Source organism: Vombatus ursinus, unplaced genomic scaffold (genome assembly GCF_900497805.2).
Source record: "Vombatus ursinus unplaced genomic scaffold, bare-nosed wombat genome assembly UNPS02014909.1, whole genome shotgun sequence".
NCBI classification, from domain to species: Eukaryota; Metazoa; Chordata; class Mammalia; order Diprotodontia; family Vombatidae; genus Vombatus; species Vombatus ursinus.
This window is the reverse complement of record NW_020954687.1, coordinates 2,425,730-2,449,975: the sequence shown is the minus strand read 5'-3', so window position 1 is coordinate 2,449,975 and position 24,246 is coordinate 2,425,730. Positions and strand designations below refer to the sequence as shown.

Below are 24,246 nucleotides of genomic sequence, written 5' to 3'. Positions count from 1 at the left end.
GAGATGGAGAGAGGGGGGAAAAACAGGCCCCCCAACCCCAGCCCCCATTGCCTCCTCTTCTCCTCGGCCTGACTGACCCGGCCCATCTAGCTGAGCATCTTGTGGCGATCAAACACCGTCTTCCTCTGTTCTTGCACCTGCAGCTTCCATCGCTGCTGGGCACCCTCTACCCGTTCCAGCACTGTGTTAGCTCGGGGTCCTGTCAGGGGGGCAGCGGCTGCGGCCAGCGAACGGGCGTCCTGCAAGGAAAAAAACCAGGAGAGTGGGAAGGGCACGACTGTTTATGAATCATTCCAAGGAAACTTCTCCTCCTTTCCCCTTATCGGCTGTATCTCAGTGTTTCTCCAGCACTTTCTGGAGGTGATCTCCTGGAGCCTCTCAGCTCCCGCTTCGGAGTGCAGGTGCCTACATGCAATATCATCCCATTAAAACAGTCCCTGGCTTTGTATATTTTCCCTAGATTTATTTTCCTATACATTAAGGGAATTCCTTGGGAATTTATCTATTTCTGTGCTCTGAGACAAAGTAAGGCCACTGCCTGTCATTCAGGAGGAAGAGAATCACAAAACAGCTGAGACATCTGACTGAATAAGTGGCCGTGGTTAGTGGGGTGGCTGCGGCGGAAAGGGGCTGGGCTTCCAAAGGGGTTACCTAGAGGGCTGGAAACTCTCAAGATTAGAGGAGGGGGCAAGAGAAGCCACAGAGGTGGGGAGGGCCAGACTCTGTTAGAGGACGTCAAATCCTGTGCTCAGAGGAAGTTGTCCAACTCCATCTATGGGGGATGGCTGAAGCCTGAGTTAAATGGCGTGTGATTTGTGCAAAGTTGAGGGAGAGAGCACTGATCCTCATTGGTAGACTCTTCCCTCCTCAGTTTGGGCAGAGGGAACAGAAGGGGGTGGGATGCAATCTCATCGTAGTCTACAGGGCCCTCAAGAGCACTTTATTTATTTATCTAGGGTCTCTAGCTCAGGATGAGCTCAGGAGGCCAGAAAGATGTGGACAATCTGCTCTTCTGGTCTCATTCTTCCTGAGCTGGAGCTCAGACTCACACAGAAGGGAGAAGTGCAGATAGTTCTGGGCTGGGCCAGAATGGCATCCCTAGAGGGGTAACTCAGGCCCAGAAAAGCCACCTCTAGAGGGGCAAAACACAAACTGGGGAGTTGGGAGTTGTGCATTCAAATCCTAACTCTCCCATTTAATGCCTCTGTGCTTTCTTTTCTCCAGTAGCTACCTTTAGGGGTCTTGAAGGTACTTAAGACAGGGAGCATGAGTGAGGAGTGGGGGGACAGTAAAACTGACTAATGTGAATCACAATCCAGATCTTCTAGGAATCAAAAATCAGACTGTTTGAACTTGGACACCGGGAAAATCTGTATCTCTTTCCCTTTTCAGAAATAACCCAACAGCATTCCTCCTGTCTGCCTCTGTCTTTTGGACAGGACTCATGTTATTTGTGGTACACCATGGTGTACCACAAATAACATGAGTCCAAATCTCAGCTGTCACTCACCAACTGGGCAAATTGCTTAACATCAATAGGCCTCAATTTCCTCATCTGTAAAATGGGGATAAGGAACAAAATACTTGTACTACCTACCTTAGGGAGTTGTTGTTAGGAAAGCATTTTACTAACTCTTAAAGCAATATTAAAATGTGAGCTATTATTACCAGCAAGCGGCAACATGATATAGTGATTAGAGAGAGCTGGCCTCAAACCAAGAAGATCTTGGGTTTAGGTCCCCATTCTGGTACACACTGGTGGTGGGACCCTGGGCTTACCTCTTAGCCCCTCAGTGCTCTGGGCACTCAGTGCCCAGACTATCTAAAATTCTAAATCACAGAGAAAGTGCCAATTTTTTTTTTTTGGTAGGAGGAGTTTCCTCCATGGGAGTTCTATCAATGGAATCCCAGCACCCTACCATTGGCACAATAAACATCTTCCATGGGGTCCCTTACAACATAGGTGTCAAACATGGGCTTCCAGGGGCTAGCATCAGATGACAATGTAATTGGGAACTATTTAACAAAATAAATAAAAGTACAATAGAAGGTTTTCTAAGTCAATATGTGGCCCGCAGGGACCCTCGTGTACTATTTAGTGCCCTGCCCTTTGTTTTTATTTGGGTTTGACACCATTACTTCCCAATACTGGGACTACACTATTGTCTTGGGAACATACTGCTGTGAAAGCAGAGAATTCCATTTACAATGGGAAGAACACAGTCAATTTCAAAGGTGCTGAAAGCCTAGACTCCCAGGTTTGCCCCTTTCCTTATTGGCCACCGGCTGGCTATGTTTCTAGGCTCCGTGTCTCTGTTTCCCCAGATGATGATTGGCCTTGGGAGTGTGTAGTTACAGGACCACACTTCTCTTGGAATCCAGGCAGCGGATGAGCAGTTTTGATGCTGCCCTTTCAGCCTTTGTCCATCTAGCTGGCATCCTTTGTCTATCCATCTCACCGTTGCCTGTAAAGACAGATGTCTATGCATAGGAAGCAAGACATCAGAGCATTTCCTGGTTCAGAGGGTGGGATGGTGGGTGACTTCTGGATGGCGCTATTGAGTAATTCCCTAAGGAGTGATCCTAGGATCCTGGATAGTCCTCCCCAGTTAGGGGAGGAAAAAATCACCCCCGAGGGTTCTTGGAGAACAGACCTGAATTCAAATCCTGGCTTTGTTCCTTATTACTTAATTAACCTTGGACAGGTCACTTTTTCTTCTCTAGGTTTCATTTTCCTCACTTGTAGAAGGAGGAAATTGGCCTAGATGGTTTCTGTGTTCTTCCAGTTCTAAATCTGTGATCTTATTTAACCGGGGGGGGGGAGGGGGGAAATAGGCCCTATCTCAGACCCAGCATAAGTAGGGACTAGCAATAAACCCATTACTTTTTCTTTTATTCTTGACACTTCTAAAACTTTGCTTTGGATAAACCTCAGAGGACTCCACAAAACAAAACAAAACAAAACAAAACAAGATGTGTAAGGCAGCATGGCCTATCAGAGCCTGGGACTTGGAGTCAGGACACCAGAGTGCAGACCTTGCCTCAGACACTAGCAGGGTGGTCCTGGGCACATCACAATCTCTCAGAGCTAAATTTCTTCACCCATACCAAAAACGGGAATGATAATACTACCTGCCTCCTAGGATCGTTATGAGGAAATCACTTTTCACACCTTCAAGGGCTGTGTAAATGCATGTTTCCATTACCACCAGACCTGGCTACTCTAAGACAGTTATAGAGCCTGTCCCAGACAGGAGGGGGGCTTTCTGCTGAATCTGCATGGGGTAGGGTATAGGTCCAAGTCAGGGCAGTCAGGATGGGGAAAAGCCTCCAAATCACATTACCTGAGGATCAGCTGAAGGGTCTGGGGATGTTTAGCCCAGGGAAGAGCAGGCTTGGGGGGGTGGAGTGGGGCAAGATAAGTATTCAAATATCTGAAGGGTGGTTGACCTGTGGAAGAGAGAATAGACTTTCCTGCTTGCCTCCAAATGGCTGAGATTGGAGCGATGGGTGGCAGCTGTAGGGAGGCAAAGTTTACTGACAATTACAACTGCTCCCCAAAGTGGGGTTCCCCTTAATAGAAATCTCCAAGCAAAGGCTGGATCACTTGTTAATTTAAGAGGGGGTCCTTGGCCAGGTCTAGGTTCGAATGGGTGGCTTCTGAAGCTCCCTCCAATTCTGAGGCTGTGGGATTCTGATTTCAGGAGTAAGAAGAACACATGGTGAAGCACCCCAGGTCCCTGGCCACAGCTCACCCTTTCTCTTCCTCCAGAAAGAAGTGATGGAATACACTATCCTGGGCAATCTGAGCTCAGATAAGAACCTGCAGTGCTAGCGTCCCTGCTCTGGGGACGACCATTGCACCTCCCTTTTTATTCCTGACCTTTCTTGAAGTTCATTCCCAGCCCTCCTGTCTCCCCCAACTCTCCCCCCACTCCCACCCCCTCTTCCCCTTCGATCTCAGAACTGCCTCTGTTGAAAGCAGCCTTCTTCTCTAATTACCACTTCCCTGCTTCTGAAGCTCCCGAGCCCATGAATTTCCTGAAGGACCCGAGCCTGATCTTTGGGGGGGATTAGAGCCCAGGGCCAGGCCCGCGCCCCCATGGGGATTTCCTCCCAGCCTCTTCCCGTCTCTCATCTCCTGCCACACACCTCTTAAGGGATTAGCACACCTCTGGGAGCCCAGAGCCGCCCAGCACATGAAACTCTGCTTCTAAGGCCCTAAGCTGGCACGGCTTCTGTCATGCTCTGGCTGCCAAGCTGGGGGAGGGGAGGGAAGGAAGGGGGGAGGGGGGGAGAAGAGAGGGGGTGGGGAAGAGACCGGGCAGGAAGGCAGTCCCCGTGGGGTTGGGTGGAAAGTTCATCACCCCCATTAAAAAGCACCCTCCTCTCCACTCACACACATGCACACGTACCACGTACCAAGGTACGACGTGAGCTAGGTAGTCTCAGACCTCTACAACACATCTGTTCTCTCAAGTATTTGGATAATTGTATTTCAATAGAATTGGTTTCCTTTGTACTCCTACGTGTTTTATGTTATGCATTTAAAAACATTCATCTGAGAAGGGGTCCACAGGCTTCACCAGACTGCCATAAGGGTCCATGACACACTAAAAATATTCAAAAGCCCCCTTTCAAGGGAATCTCTTCTCAGGTGTGGGTTGGGCTGGGTGCCCTTGAGGCTACTTCCATACCTGAGATTCTGTGGGATGTCAAAAACACCTTTCTTTCTTTCTCAGGGGGGAAATAGCAACTCGTCTCCACGCACTCTCAAAGCTCCTTTCTTCTGCACTCTTTAAAAACATACATGCCCCTGCCAGCAATTACCAAGAGAAACACCAATGGCTTCTGAGTCAAAGGAATTGGGTACAAATCACACCTCTGACCCCCTTACTGCCTGTGTCATCTTAGACAAGTCACTTCCTGTCTCTGGATCTGTTTTCTCGTAAGTAAAATCGAGGGATTGGGCTGGATGGCCCAACCATTCCTTCCAGCTCTGAATCTATTCCCTTTCTGCTCTATTATCTCAACTCTCTAGCTCCCCTAGTGTCCAAATCACAGCTTTGAAGAAAAGATCTTTAGCTATTGATGAATTGAGTTGAATTGAATTAACAATTAAGCAGAATTATGGCCAAACTCCATGCTGTCATTTCTTTTCTCTAGCTCTGTCTCCATGGGATTTCTTCATTGTTGACATAAAAATAAATCCAATGGGTATTGTTTGCATGGCTGGCTAGCTGAGTGGAGATATGTTCACCACATCTTGGGAAGGACTTTGATCAACTAATTGTCCAGGGGAGGCAGGTAGAATAGCCTGGGATGCTGGGGACCATGCCATATCACCCCATGATGTCATTGGTCCTCTTCAAAAACGAAGGACAAACAACAAAGGTTAGTGGAAGGACCTAATTTGTGATTAGCCTGGGAGAGGAGGTAGGGGGAGAATGGGACAGCAAATATCTGAATATCTGTCATGCAGAAGAGGTATTGGACTGATTCTGCTTGAACGTGGAGGCCAGAGCTAGAAGCAATAGGTGATAGCTGTGAAGAGATCATTGGAGAAAACACTTCTAGAGTGGAATGTGGAGGCATTTTCCATCATAGAAAGTCTTCAAGAAAGGGTTGGGTGATCACTTGATGACACAGAGAAGATACCTGCTCAGGTAGAGGTTGGAATAGATGGCCTCTAAGTTTCCTCCCAACACTATAATCTTATGGAAGGACTAATAAAGGAGATTTCCAATTGACTATGGTGTAAACCTCCAGATGTATGGAGAGGTAACATAATGTGATGGAAAGAATGCTGGATTTAGAGTCAGAAGTACTGTTGTTGTTTAGTCATTTTTCAGTTGGGTCCAACTCTTCAAGACCCTGCTTGGGGTTTTCTTAGCAGAGATACTGGAGTGATTTGCCATTTCCTTCTCCAGCTCATTTGACAGATGAGGAAACTAAGGCAAACAGGGTTAAATGACTTGCCCAGGATCATACCGTTAGTAAGTGTCTGAGAGGCTGGATTTGAACTCAGGTCTTCTTGACTCCAGGCTCAGTGTTCTATTTGCTGTGCCACCTAGCTGCTTAAGTCAGAAGTCCTGGGTTCAAATCCTAGCTCTGTCATTTATTGTGATCTTGGGCTAGGTTTTGGTTACCTTATCTGTAAAATGAGAAGCTTGGGCTAGATCCTTTAACTCTAAGATTATGATTATCTGGACTGTGAAGATTAAATAATTTCCTCTTATTCATTCCAACAACATCTCCTCACTTCCTGAATATCAGTGAGGTAGCTAGCTAGTGCTGGAGATAGAGTGCTAGGCTTATAGACAGGAAGACCCAAGTTCAAATCCAGCCTCAGATACTTACTAGTTGTGTGACCTTGGGCAAGACATTTAACTTCTCCCAGCCTCAGTTTCCTCATCTGTATAATGAGGAGGGTTAGATTGAGTGAACTCTTAAGTTCCCTTCCAGCTCTAACCCTATGTTCTATGAGCTTATGGTCTTCATCTACAAAGCCAGCTAAGGTTCTATACTTGATCTGCCCTTGTGGATGAGAAAGGAGAGTTCCAAGCGAGGAGAAGGGACCCTGCCTTGGCTACCCCCTCGGCACTCAGCTTCCTGGATTGGAGGGCTGAGCTCCCCCTTGCACGTCTGTGTCTCCCCAGTGGAGGACTGGAATCCATCAGGGAGCCAAGAGCAGCAGCATTAAGGGAACATGCTGAAATCCACCACATTACCACAGCGTCATTTGTTTTCCCTTCATGTAAAGTCTTAACAAACAGCTCCTAAGTGGGGGAAAAGCTGCTGCTGAGTGGTCCTGTGTTTCCACTGCTAATAATCTGATTAAAAGGTATTAAAGACACCACATCTGCTCTAGAGGTGCATCAAATCAGAGCCTAATCCTTGCTCCCTCTCAAGAGAGAGAACGGTGGGGTAGGGGCAGGAAGAATCCCAATCACCTTATCTCTCTATCTCCTGTCCTTTCCAGCCTAGGCCTGTCCCCAAATCCTGTCGCTGGAAAACTATGGGGGCTGGTTAGAGCAACAGAAAGAGGAGTCTCCTTGACAGGGCTGGGGGAAGAGGGGCCAGCAATCCTGGACTCAGGCAATGACAAACCACTCTAAAAGGGGTTGGGAACTGGACCTAGCCAGTCACCTTGCCCATGTATACATCTTTAGCTTGCTTTCTTTATTTTAAGGAGCAAAGACAATATATTTTACCCTCCTATCCCTAAGTGAGGGATCCCACCAAAGGTAAACATGGAACTCTCATGCAGTCAGCCCCCTTTTTAGTTCCCTTGGACTGGGAGTCATCAAGGCCATATTAAAGTACACAGGGCCAAGGAAGGATTGTGGGGGATTCTGTCCAAATTGATATCAATTTTAGATGACTACCCTTTGGGTCTATTGATTCATATATATATCTTTAGATAGGAAGATCCCTAATGCGAGCATTCATGTTCTCTCTTTGGATCCACATACTGGTTATACAATACATGATAATGACAAGTTATCGTTATATGTAAAAGTCATTTTTAGTCTTCCCTCGGGCTTTCCTTTCTCCAGGTTTCTCCCCACCCTTTAATTTTTTTTCTAATCACCATTGTAACTAAACTCGAGCCCTTCTATACAGAATAATAGCCAGCTAGCATTTATATTTAAGCTTTTCAAAATGCTTTAAATATGTTATCTCATTTTATCATCACAACTGGGAGGAAGGTGCTATTATAGACCTCAATTTACCATTGAGGCAAATGGAAGTTAAGTGATTTCCTCAGGGTCACCCAACTAGTAAGGCAAATTTCAAACTCAGGCTATCCTGAGCCTAGGTCCAGCACTCTATGGAATGTACCACTTTGGGGTTACACCTCTCCCTTAGGGTCCCTATCACACCTATCTATCCTATAGACTCTAGGAGTTGGAAAGAACCTAAGGGGCCCTCATATCCAACTTGGGCAAGTGTGGTACACAGACCTGAACCAAGTAACTGGGTCTGGTCTAAGCTACACCAATAATGATGGTGATGAAGATGATGATGATGATAGTTGATAGGGTGCTGTAAGGTTTATGAAGTCCTTTTTTATACTTATTTGAGATAACCCATGGTTTCTTGGTTTATGGAGATTCCTTGGATCACGAAGGACCAAGCCATGAGGCCTAGGGATCGGCTAGGTGTTTCTATGAATAGCTTATCCTCCTCTCCCTTCAAAGAAGGTTAAACCTGTGCATCTGAAAAAAAAAAACAAAAAAAACCCCCCAAAACCCCTCTGTTTGTCATTTCTGTCCAAGCAAACACGCTCACTTCCTCCTTTCAAAGGGTGTCTGAGCTCTGGGATTAGCACTAATGCTGCTGGAATCCCAGAAAAGGCAGCACACAGCAATCAGGAGGCTGGGGTGGCTCTTGCTAGAGTTTTCAAAGGGAAAGGGACAAGCTTTCATCTCCCTCTGGGGACTCCAGGCCTGACACTGGTAGGGTGCCCACCTGCCGCCTTTGCAATCGCTGTGGCCTCTGGGAGAACTTCTTGGCCAGAATAATTGTACCTGGAGAACCAATGGGTTACCCAGAACTCTTGCCCCTAAAGATGTGACCCAGCCATCTGCTCCCAAACCTGACGGTGTCTGGGTGGATCTCCTAGGCTGACTAGGTTCTGAAGCCAGCTCTGGATCCTCAGAGAGAAATGAGCTTGAGGTTACGGCACCATTTTGATGAACGTGGTAGAACCCTGACTTTCAAGGAATCCTGGATGCCTTGGGCTAGATTCCTATAACAGGTCATCTAGTGCTCAGCTGTCCTTTTCTTCCCAGGGAGAAACCTAAATTCTTACCATTGTAGTCAAAGTCCTTTTGTTCTCGACTTAAAGGACACTATGAAGAGATGGGCTCCTGAGCTCTCTTTAGTTTAGTGGACTGGGGGACCAATACCTGTCATGGACATCATGGCATAGTACATTGGACAAGTAATTGTTGTTGTTTGTCCTTCATTCTCGAAGAGGACCACGACATCAGGAAGGTGATGCCATGAATTGCAGGTGAATTGGATTTAAGTGAGGCAGGGCTGTGCAAAGTCACCAGCCTCACTTTCTCCTCCAGAGCCATCTGGGTTCTGTGGCCAGACACAGATCAGGAGAACTGAAGATGCCTCCCAGACAAGTAAGAGATTTGGAGTCAGAGAATCCAGGAGTCCCATCCTTCCTTGTGATTAGTGGAATCCTGGGAAAGGATGATGTCCTTATGGAGAGAAGGATGGGTTCAAATAAGGAGTCATACAATCATAAACAAAAAGGCCAAAATGGGTCAGAACTGAGATTTCTTTAGAATACCAAAATTCAAGGCACTGATGAATGGGATGCAAAAACAGAGATTTAAATCCAGAGACCAGCACAGGGTCAGAAGGTAAAATGCAGGGAAAGCTATTTGTCGTATTCAACTTGTTCCCCTAAAGCTTCAGTCTTTTATGGTGGCTCCTCGCTTTCCCTACACCAGCTTTGCACTGATATGTTGGCATGACTACATGCCAGGTCACCAGCATCCTTACTAACTCAGCTGTAAGAGTAAGGCTCCTAGCTCTGATATGTCTTTATTTATATGATTTTGGGTAAATCACTTAATCTCTCTGGGCCTCAGTTTTTTCACCTGTAAAATGAGGGGGTTGGATTTTGGGGGTCTTAACTTTGGGTCAGTGCACTTGTTTTCTAAAAAAATTTGCTAACTGTGTTTCAATATTTTTTACAATATATTTTCCCAATATTTCAATATATTTTCCTCTGCATTCCTATGTATTTTATTTTACACATTTAAAAACATTATTTTGAGGAGTCCATAGGCATCACCAGCCCACCAAACAGATCCATGACAGAAAAAGTTAGGAACTGCTGAAGATGATCTCCCAGGGTCTCTCTGTCTCTAAATCTTGTGATACTTCGATCTTCTCTGAACACCAACATAGCAATCAGTCTTCCTCCTATCCTTTGAGCAGTTCATGACATCCTACCTCTTCTAGAAATCCAAAGAGAAGATAATTTCTCCCACCTCAACGTTCTCTAAACACAAAATTCCCATAGCTCTCTATCACTTCAGGTGCACTGATGCACATGAACCTTTGGCTTAAGTAGAGTGTAAAATTATTTTTTCTATTTATTGCATATATGTCCTCTTTATGTTTGCCTGTGGAAGTGGGTGTCTTGGATGGCAAGGCCCTAGCGGGTAGGGATTGTGCTTGTATAACTCTTAGCACAGTGTCCAACATGATGCCACGTGTAGTAAAGTTTGACTTTGTAAGAGTTTCTTGCTTGAAGGATAAGAATTCACAGGGACAGATGGAGGGGACAGGATAGAAGGCAATGAAAGATAAACAGCCATTTAGGAATTATCAGGTAGGGGGACCACACAGAAACCCAGGGAGTATCAGAGAGGGGATGCCACTGGACCAGATTCCCAAGCCAGGCCAGAGGATATCAGCAGTTTTAAGGCCCTTAAGGTACATTGGCACCTACTCCAAGTACACTCACTTCTAGCCTGCTGGTGTTTTATTTTTCACAGCACGGGAAAAGACAAATATTTCTGGCAGAAGAGTCACCACAGAGGCAGGTCTGAGTTATTCCCAGAGTCTGGACCAAAGACTCCCTAACATCTGAACAGTTATAAAATGGAACCACAGAACACCAGAGGTCATGGCACAGTGGAAAATGCACTTGATTAGAAACAAAGAATCTGATTTTAAATTCTAGCTCTTGGTACTTAATATCTACATGACCTTAAGCAATTCACTTAATGTTTCTTGGCTTCCATTTTCTCATCTTTAAGACAAGAAGGTTGAATTTGGGTGGGAAAAAATTACATCTTCATTTACACTTTCATCTAATTAAAAGTTAGCATTTACTTCAACAATTTAAAAACATTATTCTGGGTGCAGCTAAGTGGCATAGTGGATAGAGCTCTGGCCTTGGAATCAGGAGGACCTGAGTTCAAATCTGACCTCAGACACTTGACACTTGCTAGCTGTGTGACCCTGGGCAAGTCACTTAACCCCAATTACCTCACCAAAAAGCAAGCAAATAAAGAAAGAAAGAAAAACATTATTCTGAGAAGACATCTATAGACTGGCTACCCCAGACTGCCAACAGGGCTCATAACACACCTCTACAAAGGAGATCTGCTTTGCTTTCAAAGTCCTTTACAACCTGACCCCAACCTATCTTTCCATTAGACCCTTCTCTGTACTCTCCATTCAGCCAAACTGGCATATTCTCTGTGACCTTGCTACCCTTCCTATCACATTACAAATGAGGAAACTGAGACCCAGAGAAGTGGCAGGCCTCGATTAGAACCCAGGTCTTCTGACTTCTAGAGGGGTCCTGGCAGTCTGAGGATCCATATAACAATGATTATAACAAGAACAATAACATTTATATAGTGTTTACTATGTGTCAGGCACTGTGCTAAGCACTTCACATTATTATCTCATTTGACTGACCATAACCTAAGTCAGAGGGGTTAAACAAGCAGCCCACAACCCTCCTTAGCTCAGCCAAAACTGGATCCAGATTAAAATGTAATTGGGAAATATTTAGCAAAATAAATAAAAATAGAATAAAACATAGATAATATTACATTTTAAAACTAAGTCAACATGCGGCCTGCAGAGATCCTTATGTACCAAATATTGGTCCCCATTTCTATTTGAGTTTGACATCACTGATCTAAATCATGGTTCCTGATTTTTGTGTGTGTGTCTGAAGACAACGGATCCCTTCTAAAAATAATGTTTTAAGTACAATCCACAGGATTTACAATGCAATATACAAGACTGCAAATGAAACCAATTAGATTTAATTGAAACTAACAAACTATTTTTAAAAACAAATTCTCATCCCCCCACCAAGGGAAATCTACCCAAATGCACTCATGGGTGAAGAGGGAATAGACTTCAAGGGATAGGGCTGAAATTAGACTGATCTTCAGAGTGAAGGGTGTGGCCAAAGTATTCCTAGGCCATCCATCTCTTAGTTGAACTTGGCTTCCTCAGCTCTGCCCTTCCCTCCCTCCTGCCCCTAGCTTCCTGTTGATCTGAATTTGACTGAGGGCAGAGCAGAGAGGATGAACATTTCCCTATGGGGGGGGTCTATGTTTTGGGAAGGGGGTGGCGCTGACAGTTGGGTGGTCTGATGTTCAAGGGAGGAAACTTCAGCTCCCTACCTGGTTATTAATGTGCAGTAATAGCAGCCCTGATAGGGGAGGGGCATAGCTAATAAACACATGGTGATTAGGGGTAATGTGGTAATTGCAGTCCTGGCTGGGGGTGTAATTGAGAGATGCTGCATGGTGATTACATAGCCTGATGCTGCTATTTCCCTGGAATGCATGGCTCTTAGGCATGGCCTTTGTTATGTCTCTAGCCACCATGAACACAAAGCCAAAGGGAGGGTGTCAGACTCCGTGCCAAGGGCAGCCCCCCTTCTGCCCCTAGGAAGAGGTGCCTCTCTGACTTTTAGGGCAATGATCATAGGATCAAAGATTTGGAGTTGGAAGAGGCCCTAGAGATAACCTAGTAACCCTCCTTCATTTTAGAGATGAAGAACTGGAGGCTCGGGGGCCATGCAGGTGACTGGCCCAAAGTCACACAGGTTGTCAGAGCTAGAATTTAAACCCAGGTCCTCTCACTCCAAATCCAGCACTGCAGCGATATCTGCCTTCAAACGGACAACAGCCTGTTGTACAGGAGAAGTAACTGATTTGTCTCTTGCTCTGGAAGACAGAACTAACCCTAGCGAATAGGAGTTACAGGGAGACAAACTTCAAGTCAATACAAGAAACAACGTCCTAATGAGTGGAGCTTCCTCAACATGGCGCAGTAGTGAGTTTCCGTTCCTGGAGACGATCTAGCAAGAGGCCAGATACCAAAACTGGAGAGAGATTCTGACAGGGGGTGGGAAGCTGGACCAGGTCAGAGATTAGTTTTATCAGTTCATCAGGGCCACTAGGTGGCGCCATAGTGCATAGAGTGCCAGGCCTGGAGTCTGGAAGACTCATCTTCCTGAGTTCAAATCCGGCCTCAGACACTTACTAGCTGTGTGACCCTGGGCAAGTCACCTCACCCTGTCTGCCTCAGTTTCCTCATCTGTAAAATGAGGTGGAGAAGGAAATGGCAAACCACTCCAGTAGCTTTGCCAAGAAAACTCCAAATGGGGTCATGAGGAGTTGGCCGTGACTGAAATGAGTGAGTAACAACAATCTTGGTTGATGCTCTATGATGCCTTCCCTTATTATGCCAGCCAGAAATGACTCCTCCTTCCCCTTGTAGGACTGAGTATAAACCACTCATTTGAGCCCTGATGAGTACTTCTTTGCACCATGGCCACATCTGCACTTGACTCATTCCTCCTTCCTAGTGCCAGACTCAGAACCAGGAGACCTGGGTTCAAATCCCATCTCAGGCCCTGACAATGACTAACCTCAGGTGAGGTCACTTAATTTCTTCGAGTTTCATTTCCTGCATCAGCAAAGCAGGGAGTAATATTTTCATTACCTCCTCTTTGGGGAAAGTACTTTGTAAACCTTAAAATGTTATAGCACTGTGTGCTATTATTATGGCGGTGCTTTATAAACTGGAAAGGACTGTATAAATGTGACTTATTAGTTTTGAAGAAAAGCCACAGAGCTAGGACTGAAAGGGACCTTGCCACTCATCCACTCCGACCCCCTCATTTTATTTATTTTTTATTTTTTTGGGGTGAGGCAATTGGGGTTAAGTGACTTGCCCAGGGTCACATAGCTAGTTAGTGTCAAATGTCTGAGGCCAGATTTGAACTCAGGTCCTCCTGACTCCAGGGCTGGTTCTCTATTCACTGTGCCACCTAGCTGCCCCTTACCTCATTTTATTTTATTAAATTTTTTTTCAGTAGACAAAAATCTATTTCCTCTCCCTCCTACTTCCCCCTACTCCAAGTGAAGAAGAAAAACAAATCCCTGTAACAAATAGGCATAGTCAAGCAAAGCAAATTCCCAAATTGGCCAGGTCCAAAAACAGGTCTCATTCTGCACCCTGAGTCCCTTACTTTTCTTATCAGGATATGAGTAGCATGTTTCATCATTGGTCCTTTGGAATAGTGGTCACCTCAATTTACATATGAGGAAACTGAGGTCCCAGAGGCTAAATGATATGCACGCAGAAGTGGCATTGGAACCCTGGTCTTCACCTCACGCTCCTCAAGGGCCAGACCTGTGTCTTATATGTCTCCATATTCCTCATAGCACCTACCTTCCACAGTGTCCAGCAAAGAGTAGGTACCCAATATGTGTTTATTAAATGAATTATATATGTTTATTAAATGAATTAAATATATATTTATTAAATGTATGAATGAATCTGCTACCTCCTCAATTCTTCCCCCAAATCCTTTTTTTTTCCTCCCGAATTCCTAGTAAACTGGACTCCTAGATTCTATTTTTATCAATACGTTGCAATATTTTGGTCAATCCACTTCCTTTCTTGCCTGGTTGAGGACAAAGCCAAGGAATCTCTTAAACTAAGTAGATTTAGAGCCATGTACTGAGGTGCCCTGGTGTAAGACATTAGCATGAATTCAAGGGAGTCTCTCGGGACATCAAAGTGAAAAAAATCTGTTGGACTGATTGCTAAGCCCTTGTTCAAATGTTTACGAACATGAACATTACTAGGCATCTGGGGTATACATATAGAAGAGGGAGTAAAGTGAGTAGGATGTAGAATGACGGGTTTGGAATCGGAGGACCTGAGTGCAAATGCTGGCTTTGCCACTTACCACCTGTGTGACACTGGGCAAGTCATTTAATCTCTCTAGACCTCAGTTTTTTTCAAATGTAAAATAGGAGGTTGGATTATATAGCACTTGAAAGTCCATGGAGTACTTTACAGGTAGTTTCATTTGACCCTCACACTAACCCTGGGAGGTAGGTGCTATAATTATCTTCATTTACAGATGAGGAAACTGAGTCAAACAGAAGTTAAGTGCCTCGAACTGGGTCACACAGCTAGTAAGTGTCTGAGGTAGGATTTGAACTCAGGTCTTCCTGATGCTAAATCCAGTTTTCTATCCGTTGCAACACCGGCTGCCTCTAGGTGCTTTCCAGTTCTAAATCTATGATCCTATAAGTAAAGGGTGTGGAAGGAGGATCAGGTGGGAAATTGCCAAGTAACTCCCACTTAGGACAAGTGTAATAGAAGTACTCAGTTTAACTGGAAAATAATAAATATTTCTTATTTAGGTAATAATTATATAGCATTATTACTATGTTTTTGTTGTGCAGTTGTTTCAGCCATGTTCAACTCTGTGATCCCGTTTGGTGTTTTCCTGACAAAGATACTAGAATGGTTTGCCATTTCCTTCTCCAAATTATCATTATAGCTAGTATTTATGTAAGGGTTTGCAATGTGCCTTACACATTATTTCATTTGATCCTTACGACAACCCAATGAGCTAGATGCTATTATTATTATCCATATTTTACAGATGAGGAAACTGAGGCTGAGAGAAGCGACTTGTCCAAAGTCACACAGCTAATGAGAGTCTAAGGTGAGATTTGAACTCAGATCTTCCTGATTTCAAGTCTATCACTCCACCTACTACTGTACTTAGCTGCCTAATGCCCTGAAAGGATGCAGTGCCCTAGGGGCACACAGAGAAGAGATCTGCAGTGACCTCTTCTGATAGCCCAGTGGCACAAGGAGTCCGGCCAACCCCCTCTCCTCACATTGTTACCTCATTGTCCTCCTCATTGTGCAGCGGCTGAGTGTAGGCATCTGGCTTTCTGATCAAAGGATCTACCAGCATGAGGAAGGCCATATACAGGAGCAGGGCACCCACCACAGACAGATAGATGACGATGATGACCTGGGAAGAATGGACACAGCTCAGTGAGGCCGGAGGGAGCTGACGGTGGCCAAGTCCTGCCCTCAAGGAACTTCCAGTCTAATGAAGGAGATCATCCCCTATTCCCTGCCCCCCCCAACAGATAGAAGATCACAAAGACCTGAAAACACAAATAAGGGCGAATTCCTGTGTAAACCATGTTCTGAGGGAGTGTGGAAGCAACAGTAACCACTGAAGATTTCCTAGAAGGAGAAGGATGGAAGAAGCATTTATTAAGCACTTACTGTGTGCTAAGTACTTTGTAAATATTACCTTATTCAATCCTCACGACAAGCCTATGAGGTAGATACTATTATTATCTCCTTTTTACAATTGAGGTAATAAGGCAGACAAAAGGTAAATGACTTGCCCAGGTTCACCTAGCTAGTAAATGTCTGAGGCTAGATTTGAACACAGGTCATCCTGACTCCAGGCACAGAGCTCTATCCATTGTACTATCTAGACACCAAATCCTAAAGGTGGGTTAACAGCAAAGTTTAGACAGAGGCTTTAACAGAAGTTATGGGACAGCATTCCTGTGGGAGGGTGGACTATTCCATGCCACTAAGACAAAGGAGCTGTATGGAGGGCATGTCCAAAAGTTTTTCTAGTTAGAGTAGAGAGTCCGAGGTGGGATGTACTAAGCAATTAGACCAGATTAGGGAAGGGGGGACAAAGTAGGCATAGAAGAAGAAATTGAGGTTTAATCTAATAATAATAATAAAAATTACTGGCATTTGGGTAGTGTTTTAAAGTTTGCTTTTACATATGTTAAATCGTTTGATTCTCCTAACAGCCCTGGGAAATGGGTGCTATTATTATTCTCATTTTATAGATAAGGAAACTGTGATTAAGAGAAATTAAATAACTTCCTTAGGGTCAGCTAGCAGGTTTGACCTCAGGGCTTCCTGATTCCAAGGCCCCTCTTCATTTCACAGTATCACTTAACCATCTCCTATCATGGACGTAAACATTCATTGTAAATGTACAAGCAAGTCGATGTTTGGGGAATATTATTCTTATTGTACGCCGTATTTTGTATTATTCTATTTTGTATATTGTATTATTCTACTGTGTGTAGGACTGATTAGATGAGGATGAAACCATGACTCTGGGATTCTGCCCTCAGAAGTAGCTGTGGCCGTAGGAGCCAAGATAACTGTTTGCAGCATCCTTCTGTGGAGAGGGGGGATTGACTCAGCAGAGGGTCAAGACCCACAGGGAGCCAAACTCTACTCTAATGGGAGAGAGCAAAAAGCCAATAGTTAACCACTGCAGGACCTCGCCCTGGTTAACTTGAGAAGGAGCAAAGACTCTCTCACAGAGAGAGCAGTGTGGGTGTGAGCTTAGGACTCTTGGGTGGCATCCCTAGCTCTCCACCTGGTCAAAGGCATTTAGGATTTGGATTCTTCCATTCTTGGGGCCTAGACATCTCTGTCCCTTACCCAAGGGGAAGTTTTCCTGATTTCCCAGGTTGGACACTTGTTACCAGTGTAACACTGGGCAAATCGCTTGGTCTCTCTGGGTCTCACCTATGAAATGATAGGGTCAGACTAGATGATCACTATGGGTCCTTCTAATTCTAAGTCGTGATCCTATCATCCTTGCCTCTCAACCCCATCCTAAGTGGGAAAGCAAGGAAGAAAGAGGTCAGGTCTACAACAGGCTTGGGGGGGAAAGGTCACCTAGGGCAAATCGCCGGGGGAAATCCATGCGATTAGCAGGATGTGTCTGATGAGGTCTTGGGGCTGGGAAGTCCCTTCTCCCTCAAATAGCATGAGGTGACATCTGGCACAGAGGGTACGGCTCAGGCATCTGGTCCCCAGAGGGTGGGGCCCCACTGGAGGGAGTTCAGAGAGGGAGAGGGAACCTGCTTAAGGGAGGGGCTGACTCAGGAGGGAAGATGAAAGGAATTAAGTCTGCACAAGTTGACAGGGCGATGACTAAAAGGTGTGTGTGTGTGTGTGTGTGTGTGTGTGTGTGTGTGTATTGGGGGGCTAAAGAATAGACATCTTCTGTTAGTTTTTTTTGAAAGGTGTGAACACCAGAAGTTAACACAGGAAAGGAGGTGCTCTCTGAGAGGTCAGGATAAAGACGACCAGAGTGAAAGTCCCATGATTTAGCCTGAAAGAAGTGAATAGACACCTAATCATTTACAAATCCACAGGTTGGTTGCTCTTCCCTGTATAAAGTCATAGAATTCCAGTTGAAAAGGCCTCCTACAGACATTATTTAATCCAACCCACCCCTGAACAAAGATCCTGCCAACAACATACCCCAAAGATAGTCCTCTACTTTACTGAAGACCTTCACAGACGGGGAACTCATTACTTCTTTGGGTAGTGCATTCTACTTTTGGACAGTTGTAATTGTTGGTTAAGTTTTTGTTTAAATTGGGCCGAAATCTACCCCTCTGCAAATCCTGCCGAAGGATCCTAGCTGGTCCTTCCTTCAAGGCTCCTCCTTGGGAATGGCAGCAGGAAGGGTTTATGTCAGACTGCAATGAGAACTTCCTGGCTGAGACAGATTATCTCTTTGCCTGGAGGTCTTTTATATGAAAAGAGAAGAGGCAGCTTGGAGAGAGAGTCTGCCTCAGAATTAGGAAGACCCGAATTCAAGTCTCACTCCTGACATCCACTGGGCATGTCCCAGGGCGAGTCTCAAGCAGCAACCCAAGATTCTATCTTGCAGAATAGACACGGACTTACATTGGCATGCCAATGAAATCACAGGTTTGGTCTAAATGTTTTCTTAAAAAATTATTTCCTATAGTTAAATTAGGTGCAATCTTTTTTTTAAAAATTTTTTTTGATTAGGTGCAATCTTGCCTAGAGAGGGGGATGATAATAGGATTATCAGAGAGGCCTCTTAGCCTAGAAATTCTATTCTGTGAAGTGATTTATACTACCGTCTCCTTAATTCATGGACACCTAAGCGGCACAGTGGATAGAACTCTGGGTCTAGAGTTAGGAAGACTTGAGTTTCCTGAGTTCAAACCTGGCCTCAGACACTTATTAGCTGTGTGACCCCGAGAAAAGTCTTTTAACCTTCTTTGCCTCAGTTTCCTCATTTGAAAAATGAGCTGAAGAAGAACATGGCAAACCACTCCAGTTATCTTTGTCAAGAAAACCCCAAATGGGGTCCCGGAAGAGTCGAACGTGACTAGAACAACTGAACAACAGCTTCTTAATTCATTCATTCAAGCCCCACCCCCAACTTTGGGGATGGAGATTTGGGGAAGTAGGAGGATAAAAGGAGACTGAGAAGGGAGTCTGAAGGAACATTAGTCTCAGATACCCCAGCTCCCAGGTTTCATCCTGATCAATGAAGTCCCTTTTAGAAGGGAAATATCAGGCTACAAGATGTTCCCCCTGGTATGTTTTAATAAGCTTCTTGATAGCTGGGATGATTTCGCTTTGACCTTGGCCTTGCCAGTGGTTAGAATTATGCCTGGAACATAGTAAGCACTTAATAAACGCTTGTGTGTTCTGCATGACTTCACATGTGTAATGGGTCTTGATTCCATTGCTTGCCTTCTTCATGGGTGGAGGAAGGGCTGGAGAGAGGGAGAGGATTGGGAATTTGAAAGAAAAAAAATAAATGTTTGCTGATTGATTGACTGGAGCTGGACAGAGCAGGGGATAGGACCCTAACCATTCCTCCTAGGGCCCCTGGAAAGAAGTCAGAGTGAAGAAACCAGCTAGGAAGGCTGGGGAAGGCTGGGAGCACCCTGTGGGGGAGGGGGCTGGCCAGCAGGACCTGGATTGGTGGAGAGCTGGAGGATGGGGGGAGGGCGGGATGGGAGAAGAAATGAACCTGGAGGGGAGGCAGGCATTGGGGGTGGTACCTTGATGGTGGTGGTGCTTCTTTCCTCATATTTACACTCACACAGCAGGCAGTAAGCCTCCACATCGTGGCCGGGCACAGGCATTGGCTCCACCACGTGCAAACAGTTACTGCAAGAAAGAGAAAGGAAATCAAACTAGCTAGGTGACACCGGGCAAGTCACCTAACCCTGTTGGCCTCAGTTTCCTCATCTGTCAAATGAGCTGGAAACGGAAATGACAAACCACTCCAGTATCTCTGCCAAGAAAACCCAAAATGGGGTCACAAAGAGTCAGACACAACTGAAATGACTGAACAACAAAGAGACAAGTAAAGGGGAAGGGGGTGATGGGGAGGCTTAAGGAGACCTGGAAAAGGTGTGAGGCAGGGAAGGCAGAGGGAAAGGGAACAAAATGGGAGGGATCAGTGTTGATCTACGTGGCCCCAGAAAGAAGAACCAGGACAGTTGGAAAGAGGAAAGTTTAGTCTTTTTCCTAACAATTACAGTTGTCCCAAAGTGGAATGGGATGCCTTGGGAGGCGGTGGGTTCCCTCTCTTTGGAGGTCTTCAAGCAGAGGCTGGACCATCACTTGTTGGTAAAAGTGAGAATTCATTCTGCTAATAATAATAATAATATCATTTATACAGTACCTACTATGTGCAGTGCACCGTGCTAAGCACTTTAAAATATCTCATTTGGTCCTCACAACCCTGGGAGATAGGAACTGTTATTGTCTCCATTTTATAGTGGAGGAAACTGAAGCAAATAGAGATTAAGGGACTTGTTCAGGATCACCGAGCTAGAAAGTATTTGAGGTAGGACTTGAACTCAGGTCCTTCCTCACTCCAGGCCCAGCTATCTATCCACTGTGCCTCTAGCTACTCCATGACTCCAAGGTTGACTCTCCACTACACTGCCTCTCATTTCATTTCCATAAAATTACAGATTGTGAGAGCTCCCCAGCCCTCCTATCCTAATGTCTCTTTATGATGTGGAGCTGACCCTGTGTCCTCATTCCTTCATTTATTTGTCAGCTGGCAGACCATGTCAGCTGAGCACACACGCTGAATTTCCGTTAAGCTGGAAAGGCTCAGAATGAGAGCCCAGTGGTAGGTTATGTGCCCGTTGTCCAAAGACCAGCCTGGCAAAGTTGGGAGATGCTCGTCACTAGGGCATCATGAGACCGGTCACCAATGGGGTGGTTTTTATTATTTTTTTTTAGCAACAACTCACATGTACTAAGGCACAGAGGGGTTGAGAGCTATACTGGAGAGGGGACACTCAGGCTTACAAACGCACGGATCCTTTGAAGGATCTGTGAGGAAGGTGAGGAACAGATCACAGTCACTTTATAAAGAAGGAAACTGAGGCCTTAGAACAAGGTCAGGGAACCTGCAGCCTTGAGGCCATATGTGGCCCTCTAGGTCCTCAAGTGTGGTACTTCATATGTGGCCTCGAGGCCACAGGTCCCCCATCCCTGACCTAGAAGGTAAAGAGACATCTACTGAGTCTGGGCTGGGACTAAAATCAAGGTCTCCCAAATTATTCATTCATTCCTTTCCGTGTTTATGTTGAATGAGTGAAGGATAATAATAATATAGCAATCATTCAAACTCATATAGTGCTTTAAGGTTTGTAAAACACTTTACATACATTATCCCACTTATCTTCACAATAATTATTATAACCCCATTTCACAGATAAAGAGACTAAGAGACTAAGGCAATGGCAGGTTATATGACTTGCTCAGGTCACACAGACATTAACTAGCTAAGATGGGATTGAAGGAATAAATAAATAAATGACCCATATCAGGCTTCCTTAGCCCCCCAGGTCAGTGGTTCTCTCACAGACCATACCAGAGGGTCTAACGACTCTAGACAGCCCCAAATCCATGGCCACTATAAAACCTAACCCCCTATAAACTACTATATTAAAACCTTGCCAAAATTCATGGGAATGTCAGTGCTGCTTTGCTGAGACTTTAGTGACCATCTTGAAGAAAATCGTGCCAGAAAAGTATTAATATTGTCAAATTAATCACATTAATACAATGGCAGGATTAATAATGTGATTAGAACAGTCAGCGCTTGCAAGGCATGTCTTTACTCATCTGCCTCTTAGAATCCTTAGCTTCAAAGCTGAGGACATGTACCACCTCCTACAGGAAGCCCTTCCTGATCCCCCAAGTCTAGTGCTGAATTTGTTTATCTGTGTAAATGCTACAAATCTCCCCCTGACTCCTCAAACTAAAGGCAGGGACTGTTTTCTACTTTGTATCCTTACCACTTAAAGTGTCTTTTTTATCTAGCAGGCATGTAATACATGCTTGTTGAAATGAATTAAGAAGATTGGCGTAACTCAATCCTTTTTGATGTAATTCAACAAGCATTTATTAAGCCCCTACTGTGTGCCACTGGTAACCTTAGAGAGAGCAGCAGTAGTTGAATTATGAGGTGCTAAGTCTGATTACAAGAGGTTGAGAAGTGATACCCAACACTACCAGGGTCTGCTTGCCACTGACTCCAGACTGGGCGTCTGGACCCCTGGGACTCAGTGCCTAGTGGCTGGGTTTCCAGATGAAGCTGACTCTGACTTTCATTAGTGGGGCAGGAGCCCGTGGATTAGGACGCAATGGAAATCAGGCAGGTGGTATATGAATGGAATAGAATATTGTGGCGCTATGAGACATGGTGAAGGGGACGGTTTCAGAGAAAATTGAGAAGACTTGTATAAACTGATGCTGACTGAAGTGAGCAGGACCAGGAGAACAAATTATACAATAACAACAATATTACTATTCTTGTAAAGATGAAGTTGCAAAGACAACTTTGAAAGACTTAGGAACTCTGATCGGGGCAATGACCAACCATGACTGCAGAGGACTCATGATGAAACATGCTGCCCACCTCCTGATGGAGAGCTGGTGGGCCCAAGAGTGCAGAATGTGAGGGGGTTTTCTGGTGTGTGTTTAGGTTTTGGATACAGGCAATCTGGGAATTTGTTTTGTTCAACTACATGTGTGTTACGGAAGAAATATCTCCACTTTTGTTACTGGATTTTCTTTTTCTTTCTTTCTCAATGGAGCAAGGGTTAGGATGGAGAGAAAGCAAGTTTTCACTATCAAAATTTTTTTTATGTTCTTTTTTTTTTGGCTAGACAATGGGGTTAAGTGATTTATCCAGGGTCACACAGCTAGTGAGTGTTATGTGTCTGAAGCTAGATTTGAACTCAGGTCCTCCTGACTCTAGGGCCGGTGCTCTATCCACTGCCCCAAGTAGCCGCCCCTTTTATTTAATCTTTTTCTTTTTTTTTCTAACATTCATTTTTTTAAAAAATTTTGAGACAGTTGACACTTATTAGCTGTGTGACCCTGGGCAAGTCACTTAACCCCGACTGCCTCATCAAAAAAGCAAAAACAAACAAACAAACAAACAATAAAACAGAAAAAAAAGGAAGTTTTGGTTTCAAGTTTTCTCCCTCCCTTCCTCCCCTCTCCCCTCCCTAAGACAGTAAGCAATTTGATATAGGTTATATATGTACAATCATGTAAAACATATTTCAATATTAGTTGTATTATGAAAGAAGAAACAGACTAAAATAAAAAGAACATGAAAAAATAAAGTAGAAATAGTATACTTTGATCTGCATTCAGAGTCCATTAAGACATAAGCAGTTCCACAAACATGTATTAACTGAGGCAGTATGATATAGTTGAAAGTATGCTGGACTTGATGTCAGAAGACCTGTGATCAAAACCTGATTTTGCTACTTACTACATCTGCATGATCTTCGTTTAGTTTTATAACCTCCTCCCTCTGCTAGTTTATTAACTGTAAAATTAGGGATCGGACAATGGGGTCAAACTCAAATAGAAACTGGGGGCACTAAACCATATATAAGGATGCCTGTGGGTGGCATATTGAATTATAAAACCACATATTAACCTTATCTATGTTCTATTGTGTTTTTATTTATTTTGTTAACTATTTCTCAATTTGGGCAGCTAGGTGGTACAGTAGATAGAGCACCAGGTCTGGAGTCAGGAAGACTCATCTTCATGAGTTCAAATCTGGCCTCAGACACCTCCTAGCTGGATGACCCTGGGCAGGTCACTTAATCTTGTTTGCCTCAGTTTCCTTATCTGTAAAATGAGCTGGAGAAGGAAATAGCAAACCACTCCAGTATCTTTGCCAAGAAAACTCCAAATGGGGTCATGAAGAGTCAGACATGACTGAAAAACGGCTCAACAAAATTTCCCAATTACATTTAATCTGGTTGCTTCCTGAGGGGTGTTGTGGCTGGGTGGTGCCACACATTTGGCACCCTGGACTAATGATCCCTAAGGTCCTTTTTTTTTTAAATTTGGACTATACATGTACAATCATATTAAACATATTTCCACATTAGTTATGTTATGAAAGAAGAATCAGAAGGGGAAAACCACAAGAGAGAAAAAACAAAAAAAGAAAAGAGAGAGAAAATAGTATGCTTCCATCTGCATTCAGACTCTTTAACAGTTTTCTCTGGACGTGGATAG

General features: G+C 44.5%; 1 protein-coding gene across 2 annotated transcripts in view; it reads right to left on the bottom strand.

Moving 5' to 3' along the window:
- Positions 1 to 86: 86 nt before the first annotated feature.
- Positions 87 to 24,246, bottom strand: part of TMEM9 (transmembrane protein 9) — a 31,564-nt gene continuing 7,404 nt past the window's right edge. For both annotated transcript variants that reach the window (XM_027843479.1, XM_027843478.1), the window contains exons 3-5: positions 19,728 to 19,836; positions 15,731 to 15,862; positions 87 to 239 (exon numbers count right to left, since the gene is read on the bottom strand). In XM_027843479.1, coding sequence (XP_027699280.1) covers positions 87 to 239; positions 15,731 to 15,862; positions 19,728 to 19,836 — 394 coding nt within the window. The remainder of the gene's footprint in view (positions 240 to 15,730; positions 15,863 to 19,727; positions 19,837 to 24,246) is intronic.